This window comes from Apus apus, chromosome 17 (assembly GCF_020740795.1).
Source record: "Apus apus isolate bApuApu2 chromosome 17, bApuApu2.pri.cur, whole genome shotgun sequence".
Lineage (NCBI taxonomy): Eukaryota > Metazoa > Chordata > Aves > Apodiformes > Apodidae > Apus > Apus apus.
In genome coordinates this window covers 11,429,640-11,440,473 of record NC_067298.1, presented here as the reverse complement: position 1 = coordinate 11,440,473, position 10,834 = coordinate 11,429,640, and the positions used below count along the sequence as shown (strand labels likewise).

Below are 10,834 nucleotides of genomic sequence, written 5' to 3'. Positions count from 1 at the left end.
CCTCGGCAAGATTAATTGTAATAACCATAAATCAGTGCAGGCACCAGGGGCAGGTGCTGAATTTATGGCTCTGAAGACAGGAATTCCTGTTCTTTATGGAACAAAGCCCTGATCCCGCTGGGGCTTGGGAGCATGCTGAGCATTATCATGGCTGCTCTTGGCTGGAGCACGTGTGTCAGGGCCTGGGGAGTGGGGTCCAAGCCCACTGCAGGGGGCTGAGCCCACCCCTGGCAGGGCAGCCTTTCTCCCTGTGCTTGTTACAGCTCATACTGGGAAACATCCTTGAGGGGCAAGCCAGGATTGCAGCGTCCCCCAGCACATCGATCCCCGTCATCTTGGTTGAGAATGCCAGCCACGGAGCTGATTAATGCTGGGGTGGGCAACTGCTGGGTTATTGTTCAGTCTCTCTTCAAGAGGTCGATGGGAAATTTGGCAGTAGCTCTCCAAAGAGGCGATGTGCGCACAGGCATTGTCCCCCCGAGGACTCTCTGCATGATTTACACCTATAATGTAGTGGAAATGCACACCGGTGCCCGGGCACTAACGCACAAGGTTGTATTGATGGAGAATGTATTGAGGAGAATGTTCCCTCTGTCCCTGCCCTGATTTGACCCAGTCTGGCTTTAGGCTAATCTGCTCATGCTTTCATTTCACCCTGATCCTTGTAGGTTCCTTGGCTCAGAGGCACTGTGTGTGCTCAGGAGGCTGATCCAGCGTTCAGGGTGGATATTTCTTTCTGTGCAGATGGTGCAGGTCCTTGGGTGCTAATGCTCAGCAGCAGCCGTGACTGAGCTGTTCTCCCCCACCAAATGCAGGGCTCTGTGCTGGCATATAAAGCACAGACATCTTTGAAGGATGTGCATTCAAGGTCTGATTGGGAGCACTGGGCTTGAGGAACTGCAGGATAAAGCCTGAAGTGGTATTGTTATCTGGGAGGTGCCGTTGGCTCATCTCTGGGGTTGGAGCTTTTATTTTTTTGAGAACCCCAAAATGCGTACTTTGATAATCTTGTGGCAGTGTCTCGAGTTCCTGCTTTTGAGCTACCTCAGGGACATGCTGTGTTTGTCCTCTTTCCGGGGGCCGGCGACCGGTGCTGCCGGAGAGGCGGGGGGCAGCGCGGGTTGGGGGGCGGCTCCAGCCGCTTGGAGAAGCGAAAGCTGCAGAGGGGGAGATGCTGCTTCCACAGCCGGGGGCACCGGGGAGGGGACGGACCCGCACGAACAGGGGGCGGCCGAGGGGACGTGCCCGCTCCCCCCGCGGCTCCGCGAGCGACCACTGGGTAGCGCTCGGAGCTGCGCCGTCTCCCCGCCTCCCCGGCTCGGGCTGCCCCCGGCTCCGCCGATCCCCGCCGCCGCCGCCGCTCACTCCGCCGCCGCGCAGGAGGAGCAGGGCAGCCGGTCGGAGCGCCGAGAGGGGTCGGCGCGGCCCCGCCAGCCCGCCCGCCCCGCCCCGCCCGCCGCTCCCAGCGGGACCCCCGGCCGCACTTTCCCCGGTTCCCCGCGGGTACCGGGGCGTAACGGGAGGCGAAGCGGCCACCCCCATCCCCCGCCCCCCGGAGCCGCTGAGGCGGGGATGTCCCCAGGCAGGAGCTGAGCGCTGGAGAGGGGCTGCCTGCCGCCCCCCGCCCCCGGAACCCAAACTTTTAAGCGGCTGCGGTGCGCTCGGCTCCGGGAGCGGCGGGGGCCCGGTCCCCATGATGCCCCGGAGGGCAGGAGGGGCCGGGGGCGCTCAGCCCTTCCCTTCCCTTGCCCTTCCCTGACGCGGGGCGCAACGTTTGGGGAGGGGCTCGGCTGTCGGCCCCGCTCCGGATTTCGGGGGGTTCCGGCTCCACGCGTCCCTGAGGAAGTTGCACATGGTGGGGAGCTGCCTGCGGCCCCCCTACCCTGCGAGGAGCTTTTCGACCCGACATCTTTGCCTCCCTGCGAGCAACGCTGCTGCGCGGGTCCCTGCGCCGGAGCCCGGAGGACGCCCCGGTGCCCGGCCAGCAGTGGGGACTGTCGCCGCGGCCGCCCGGATTATAAAGTCGGGGAAGTTGCCCCCTGTCCGCCCCTGTCTCCGTGGAGCCATGGCCCGGCTCGGGATCTGGGGGCTGCTGTGCTTCGCGGTGCTTGCCCTGCCTGGCCCCCCGGGAGCCGGCGCCCAAGGTAAGGGGGTGCTGCGAGACGGGGGAGGGGGGAGCACCATCCAGCCCCGACTTTGATTCTAGAGATGGACTGCGGCGGGTTGTGGGGGGGGGGATTCTCAGTGCTGCTTCCCTTAGCTGAGCCCCCATCCTCCGGGGCCGGGGAAGCTTTGTGCCAGCCGAGGGGGGGGGGGGGGGGTCGGGGACCGGGGCGGTCCCGGAGCTCCTGCTAAGGGGACACACACAGCATCGATGGTGTTCAAGAAGCCACCCCGGAGCTGGAGCCCGGGGTCGGCCGGTGCCGAGGGCAGCGCAGTGTCCGGGAGGGCTCGGCAGGGACAAGCAGCACGGCTCGGCTCTTCCTCCTTCTTTCCCTTGTCTCTAGACTGAGGCTTGGGGAGGGGGGAAATGTTGCCCTGAGCGTGGGGTGGAGACTGCCCTGAACCCCTCTGGGGAGGCTGAGCATCCCCCGGAGATGGTGGAGGATGAAGGCACCTCCATTTCACCCCCTCCCGGGGGACCCCCGCTGCACCACAAGACCTGGGGTGCAAGTTTATGGAGCTCACAGGGAGCAGCTCTTGCTCTGGGGTTGGTCCTATTGACTGGTGGCTCAGACAGGGCAGGGGGCTGGGGCTAGAGGGGGTCTGCAGCCCGGAGCTCCCGTGGGTGCCCGGGGCTCCCTGTGCACCCAGGAGGACCTTGGGGTGAGGCAGTATTTGCTGGGCAGGGCGAGTCCTCTCTGCTCCTCGCCACCAGTGCTCTGCCACGCACGGCACGGTCTGTTTTTAGCGGCTCTGCTACCCGAAACGAATGTGGAAATAGTTTGTGGCTCTTTGGGGTGCGGTGGAGGGGGCCCTGGGGTCCCTCCCCGGCAGTGAAGCTCCATGAGAGTCTGCAGAGGAGGCTCCTGCCTGGCAGGGCTGCAGCGCGGCTGCTTCCGTCCCTGCCGCTTGGACCGAGCAGGTCCAGGCTATGGAATGGGGGGACACACCCCAGGGGGGTGCACCGCCTGGGGTCCTTGCCTGTGACATTTCTTGTCCTTGTTTGAGGCAGCAAGTGGAGCCAGAAGTCCCTGCGTGCTCCAATCCTCCAGCTCCCCCTGAGCCTCCCCCAGCACTGCTATAATTTCTCCGTAATTAAGTTCAGAACATAACATCTAAAGCGGCAGTATATTATCCGGGCAGGCCCTGTGTGGGGAGCTGTGAAGGTCTCTTTGATTGATTCACTCCCTTGCCGAGTTTCTCTTCTCCTGGCTGGCGTCTCTGGCTGGCGGGTCCCCCGTGGTCCGTTTGTTCCCTGCCTGTGGGACAGGATCCTGGTGGAACCGAATCCCCTTCCGTTTGTCTGTGGGGCTCTGGGGTTTCGCCGTGGGGTGGGAGACGTGGGACTGGCTGTGCTTCACCCCTCTTGAGGGGTGAGGAAGGGGCTTTGATCCCCACTCCTGGTGCAGGAGCTGAGCTTTGCAGCTTCAGCTCCCTGCGGCTGGTGTCACGTCCTCGTGGGCGGCTGTGACATTGTTCGGTGCCCGGTGCTGCGTGGCCAGCAGTAGCCACGGGCAAGTGGCTGCCCAAGGCGGGGAGGGGCGAGCATTGCCAAAGCTCGGCGTGTGCCTGTGACACCGTCGCGGCCAGCACTGGGGACGCACCGCCAGGGTCACCTCCTCCTCACTCACTGCTGCATCCCGTTGAGATGGAGTGGCTGCTGGGATGAGGGAGCAGGGGAAGGAGCTGGTGTGTGGGCAGGGTGCCCGGCTTCAGCCTCCGGCTCAGCCCCGCCGCGGGGGGGCGGGCAGGGCAGCCCCGCGTGGGCTTCCCCGCAGGCCTGGCAGCGGGAGCAGAGGCAGCCGCGCTTTGTGCCGCTGCTATTGATCCAGGCAGCCGAAGAAAACGGGATCAATGGAGAAGGGAAGAAGGAGGAGAAGGTGTGAGACCTCCCCAGCCGGGGCGTGGGGCTCCCCTGGAGCAAACTGAAACACTTTAATACCTGCGGTTGGTAAAACAAAGGCCCTGAGCTGCTGGGGAGAAGGGGGATGGAAGTTTAATTACAGCCCGGCTGTGCTGTGTAATTATTAATTACCCATGGCAAAAAAATAACTTATTGATTAGGGGCTTTGCGCTAATTACCCGGAGCCGAAGGCGGTGCTGGGTGGAAGGCTGATCCGTCAGCAGCGCCCGGGCAGGAGCTGTGTCGCAGTGCGACCTGTGCCACGGCCAGGGGGCTGTGCCACGGGGGGCACGGGCAGCCCATGCTGCCAGCCCTGCTCCAGCCAGCCAGGCCTGCAGCAAAGGTACCTTCAGCTCAGTAACGAAGACAATAAAGGGCTCTCCAAGAGCTTGCAGGAGGATGGGTGTCTGAGGGGTCCAGGACCCCTTGACTCCACTTTTCGTAGGTTGGGACCCCCAGGGATGTGGGTTTCCCTTCACTCAGGGCTGGGGTCACAGCCCAGGACCCTCCATGCTGGCACGGCACCTCTAATGGGATTGTGGAGGCTGTGACCAGTCACAGGAGGGATTTGGGAGGCTTAAGGTTCCAGACGGGATTTGGGGCAGGGGCCTGAGGTGGGCAGCTTCCATCAAAGAGGCTTATTAAGGTGCTGGAGATGGGGGTGCCGGCACCTTCTGGCACCCATGCCTGGTGCCTGGGCACGTCCACGTGTCTGGAGCCCTCTGGGGCTGAGTGGGATTGGGATGAGCCCCTGCTCCTTGCTGGGGACATGATACTGGTGACAGGCTTGTGCCAGGACTTCTGTGGAGGGTGCTGCTAGTGCCCTCAGTGCTGGCAGCAGCAGGGAAGAGGTGGCCAATCATGGATGTTCCCTGCCCTGGCTCCCTGTTCCCCATGAGTGTGGCTGGCACAGTGGCTGGTGGCCTCGTGCAAAGCTCCAGCTCAGGATGGAAAAGTGCCTTTTAGGGGAGAGGAAGATTAAAATTTGATGTTTCTTTGGAAGCCATTGGTGACCAGGCACAGTGATGAAATTTTAAGCTGATAACTTATAGGGCAGGGACATACAGTCCCATGCCAAGTAGCCTGTCTCACTGTGCCCATTTGCTGTGCTGTGTGCACTGGCTGGTCCCCAAAGTTTTGGGGTACCAAGGCTTCTTGCTGAAGCCACAGCCTCGATGCCCATGAGCTGGGAGCTGGCTCCCAGGAGGAGAACAGGCAGGACAAGGGCAGCTGCCAGCTCATATCCATCACTGCTGCTGGCACGGTTGGGCACATGTCGGTGGGCTGAGTGAGCTGGGGGCAGCTGAGTGGCTCCTGCCTGGCAGTGCCAGCCAGGGTGACAGTGTTAAGTGCTTCTCATCCCTTAGCAATGGGAAATAGACTGTGGTGGCATTTCCGCTTAGAAGGAGCAAATGAAGGAGCTGGAGGAGAGGGGGAAGCAGGGAGACAGGCGGATGCAGGCTGCTTGTGAACCTGGGAAGATGCTGATAATTAACCCTGGGAGGGGGGCAGCTGGCTCGTGGAGTGCCGGGGGGCAGTGTGATGAGTGGCCCTGCATCTGCCTTTATGAGTCTTTGTGTCCTTGTCCTCAGCCTGTGCCTGGAGCTATTCCCTGATGTGGCTGGTTTCTGTCTCAGGGTGAACTCCAGCCACCACACATATTAATGTAGGCCCTACACAAACTGGTTGGGGGTGCACTGGTGCTTTGCAGCACAATTGCAGGCTGTTGCCTACAGTAAATAAGGCCCTGCTCAGACTGGGGTGCTGGGTCCCAGCTGGGGTGGGCACCCTGGCTTCTGAACCCTCATTACCTCTCCAAGCTTGTTAGCAAGTTGTGTGTTGCTGGATGAAAAATGGTCATTGCAGGGCGAGGAATAAATATGCTGCTGTCAGGGGTGATGTGATCGTGCTAATGAAGGGTGATTAGAGCCCTTGCAGTGCCCAGGGTCATGTGTGGGCACTGGGTGATGTGGAGGGGCTGGTGGCTGTGGTGCTTTGCTGGTGGCACATGGCTCCTGTTCATGGCACCAGCCCTGAGTCTTCCAAAATCTTTCTTGGGTGATCCAGCACCCTTGTGGGGTTGGGCTGATGCGGGGTGGTGGGTGCCGGGGGTGAGGGGTTGTCTTGGGTGCTCCCTGAGGGAAGGAAGGGGATATCACCCTCCTGGATAGAGGAATGTAACATGGAGCTGCTGGAGAGGACACCAGGGTCACTCAGAGTGGTTAGAGTTGTGGTGGCAATGCTGGGGACCTCCCCAACCCCTACTGCTGCTGCTGTTTTGTGGTTCCCAACCCTCTGCATCCCCAGCGCCATCCATGGAGGTGGATCTGGACTTGGGGTGGATTCCTGCCACCCTTTGCCTTGCCAGCAGGCAGGAATGTGCTGGAAGCAGCTCCCTGCCTTGCTGGCCCTGCCTGGCATCCTGCACACCCTGGGCACGCTGGCAATGCCGCCTGTGTGGGCACAGCCCTGGGCACCCCCTCCACGGGGCTGGGCAGGGTGTGTCTGTCCCCTGCTCCCAGCGATGCTTTGGGGGTGCATCCTGTACCCTGCTCCCAGCGATGCTTCACTTTCTCCCCTTCCTGTCGCCGACCCCCCACCTGCACCTGAGCGGGGCGCGGGGGCCCCCTCGGCAGCCCCCTCCCCTTGCCCCCAGCCCCGCGGGGTGCAGGAATGTCTGTGCCTGGAAAGCCGTGCCTGGCTCGGGTTGCCTGGGAACTGGGTAACCTGATCCCTGGGAACGGGGCCGAGGGCAGGGGACATTCCCGGGCTGCAGCTGGTCCCTCGGCCCCCTTTGTCTCCCTGCTCTGATGGGGTGGCTGCACCCCCGCCCTTGGCCCCCCGGGAGTGGAGAATTGGGGTGCGGGCTCTCTCAGCCTCGCGCAGGGCCATCCCTGGGGACACTGACTGGCAGCTGCTGACTGCCCTGGATTGTCACCTCCCTGTGTGGATCAGTGTCACCTCCTGGCCAGCAGCCACCATGGGCTGGGGAAGGCCCTGGGACCAGCTGCCACCACGTGCCAGCGGCTGGGCATCCCAGGCAGCAGTAGGGATGGCACGGTGGCAATTCCAGGAATGCAGGGGTCCCCCATGCCAAAGCCACCCTGTGTCCCCTCCCCACCAACAGTCATCATCCCCATCATCTCCCTCAGCATGTGGCAGCTCCAGCTGTCCCGAGCATGCCAGGAGCTATCCCTGTGTCCCTGGGCAGCTGGGGGAAACTGAGGCACTTGGTAGAGGTGGGGAGGGGTCAGGGACACGGTGCTGGTGGGTGCCCTGCAGCCCCGTGTATCCAGGCACATGCGGCTCCGTTGGTTCATCCATCACTGCCGGCCCAGGCGGAGGTGCCGAGGCCCCCGGTGTAGGGAAACCTTGATGAGTTTGACCATTAGCGGAAAGAAACCGCTGAGCTAATTTTAGCTAATTGCTTTTTGCACTGCTGGGTGAGACGGCCACCTGTCCTCGGCTGTAACCTTGAGCCTTCCCAGCTCTGTGCAGCAGCGGTGCCTGGGCTCTGCCAGGGTGAGGAATGGGACATGGATTCAATTTGGGAGTGGTGGCTCCTGGAGAGATTGGGGTGCCTGGCAGGGTCCTGCCACTCCTGGCTTGAAAGGACAAGTGTCCCTCTTTCCTCTTGGGGAGTGGGGACATGTGGCATGGGGGGAGACTCTGGCTGTCCTCTGTGGCTAGCAGGTCATCCTTGCTGGTGGGAGACCCAGGGTGTGGGGTGAAGCCCCCTGGCACTCAGCAGCGTGGCTGTGTTCATGGGTCTCAAGAAGCTGGTGAAGGGAAATTCTTTCCGGGATCTCTTCAATGATCAGGGTGCGTGTGCCTGCTCCTGGGTGTGCGGATTGCTAGAGATGGAGGGTGTTTCCCTGGGGCTGGAGCTAGAGAGTGTTCCCTGGGGTGTTTCCTGGCTAGAGCTAGATCTGTTTGGTCCCCTGTCCTGTGTCTGCAGGGCTGGGGTGTATTTACTAGGGTGGTTGGAGGACCCTGTCCCTCTGTCCCCATCCTGCATGGCCATCCTGCCCCAGGATGTCCCTGCTGTGCTCTCTGGGGCCAGGTTCAGCTGTGGCTGCTGAATGAGGGAACTGGGCTGAATCTAGGGCAGGGCTGGGCATTAACTGGAGTTTTATGGGGTCATTTATGTTCCTTATTCATTGTCCTCCTTCCGGGAGCCTGTGTCTCCCCTGTGGGGACCTATTGAGTGCTGGGCTGTCCCTGAGGCTCAGATTGTGCCTGTGGGTCTTGGCATGGTGGGATGCTCAGTGCTTCCCCTCCTCCTCTTCTTCCTCTTTGTTGTCTGGGCTCGGACCACAGGGTCAGAGTGAGAGCTTGGGGGAAGGTGAAGGGGAGTGGGTCCTGCATGACTGTGGTATCCCCATGGCTGGGCAGTTCATGAAGATCTGGCTGGGGGTGCTGCTGAGGTGGGAGCTGGGTGCAGACGTGCTGCCAGTGCCTGGCCCGACACTGCTGGGTTGGGTGGGTGGATGGATGGAGGGATAGATAGATAGATGGAGGGGGCTGGGGCGCGGCAGACACAATAGCTCCGGTTTCAGCAACCCGCCTCCTGAATGCCTGAAAAACAGCTGATGGCCGTGAAGGGGGATGAAATGGGATTAGCTGCAGCTTCCAAAGGGAGCGCGTCCAGCCGAGCCGGACAATGCGCCCGCTGTGCCCCTGCTTCACGCTTGGGTGCACGGAGAGGGGCTCAGCACTGGCTCCCCGGAGATGCAGGGGGTGCTTCCTGCCCTGGCCGTCCTGGGGGTTCTGCCAAGCCCCCGGTACTCCAGTCCTGGGTGCGGGAGAGGCTCCGAGGGGCTGGAGTCAGGGCGGGGACTTCTTCCCCCGCAGCAGCACCGAGGGGGTTCCCAGGGGACCTGGCACTGCCAAAACGGAGAAGCAAACCTCGTGGGGTGCGGGGCTTTGCAGGGTGGGTGCCTGCTACCCTTACACACACACACACACCCCCACCCCCGGTGGGTGCTGGGGACGGGGTGCAGAGGGGATCTGTGTGCTGATTCGGGGTGCATGTGGCCCCAGCTGCGGCGCTGCTGGCGCGTGTGTGCGCAGCGCTGTGCTCGGTGGAGTGAATTGATGTTTATTTTGATAATGAGTTCTCAATGCACTCGCAAAGTAATACAATCAACTCATTAGGGTGGTGTGTTTAATTCAGAGCTCTGCCCTTGGGAGACCCCTCCCTGCCGGCTGAGCACCAGCAAGGGCTGAGCACCTGGCCTCTGCCTGCGCGCATGGGGTGCAAGGGGAGGAAGGTGATGGGTGCCTTCATCTCCCCATTTTCTCCATTCCATGGTGGAAAGGAAGGCTGTGAGCAGCGGGGAGAGGAGCTGTGCAGTGGAGGGTGGAAATAAGGCAGGAGCAGGGGCAGTGAGCTGCCGGAGTGCTTCACCTGGGGCGATGCTGGAGCTTGGCTCGCTTGGCTTCTCCCCAGAAGCTTCACGTCAGGCTGGGCAGCAGCGCTGGCTTTGCCGCTGGAATCGCTGGCCTGGCATCCCGGCCTTGGCTGGAAAAGCCCCCCTGGCTGGGAGAGCCACAAGTGTGTAAATAAGTGCTATGGCTGGAGTTCGCTTCTGTGGAAATTCAGCGTTGTTGTGAATGGTGGGGGGGAATTGCCGAGCTGCGAGTTACTCCTGTTTCGCATCTGCAAATAGGGATGTCTGGGAAGGAAAAGCTTTGGAAAGGGTTTGGTGTTTTTTTGGTGTGTTTTTTTTTTTTTTCCCCCTAAGGAAAACTCGTGTTTGCTGTCATGCCGCAGCTATTTGTTTCAAGTGAGCAATGCAATGACTAATTAATACTTTGGAAAAAAGACATCTCGGCAACACCCCATGAAAATGGGCGAGTGCCCAGTGCCCACTGCCGTGGGGAGGGGTACTGTGGCCACCAGCATCTTCATCCTGCTTGGTACGGGGGGGTAGGGGGAGGCAGGGAGCTGGCAAAGTGTTTTCCATCCTGCAGGGCTGGCGACTTAATTGCATCAGCACCGTGGGAAGGGCTGAGTGGGGTTTTTCTTGTGGTTCCTGCCTGCTGTTTTTCTTTACCCGCTGTATTTTTTCAGTTGGGAAACGTTGCCTGGTGGGGATTTTCGCAGCCAGCCTGGAAAGTAGCTGTCTGTCTGTCTGTCTGCCAGGGCTGTGCACAGCATACTGCAGGGCTGGGGGATGCGGTGGGTGACAGGAGCCTGGGGATGATGAGACGGGACAGATGCCTCTTACAGAAGTGGTGTCCCATGTGCTGTTTGAGCTCTGGTTGTGGCTTTGCTTTCCTGCCTCTCCTTGACTGTGGTGGCCTTGTGGCACGGGGCTGTGATTGCCATCCAAAAATATTTAGAGGATACACTTGAAATGCCCCAAGGAGACAAGTTCATCCTGGAGCTGTGCTGGGTTGTACTGGGCTCATGTGCCTTCCATCCCACCCAGTGCTGGGACCACTCTGGGGTTTGAGATCAGGGTGTAGAGACCCCTGCCTTGCTCATCAGTGGGGTATGGAGCCTGTTCCTGGCAAAACCTTGTGTGGAAGCTCTGGGCCTGGCTGCAAAGCCTTTGGAGATGGGGCTGGGAAGGGCCCCTGCACCCCTCTAAGGCTGCAGGGTGAGGGATGTGTGTTCTCCTGCCTGGAGAGTGTCTGGCTGGTGGCTGTGTGGGATCTGGAGGTGATGCCTGTCTGTCCTTCCCCTCCTCACTGTTTTGGTGTATCTCCTGGGGAAGCTGGTGGTGACATCTGGCCCCTCTCTGGCAGATCCCTGGTAGC

At 61.2% G+C, this 10,834-nt stretch overlaps 1 protein-coding gene across 1 annotated transcript in view; it reads left to right on the top strand.

The window, feature by feature from the left end:
* The first annotated feature begins 2,002 nt into the window (after nt 1–2,002).
* Nucleotides 2,003–10,834, top strand: part of SDK2 (sidekick cell adhesion molecule 2) — a 47,118-nt gene continuing 38,286 nt past the window's right edge. Inside the window, 1 exon segment of the mRNA XM_051635188.1 lies at nt 2,003–2,144. Within this exon segment, the coding sequence (XP_051491148.1) occupies nt 2,066–2,144 (79 nt within the window). The 5' untranslated portion in view covers nt 2,003–2,065.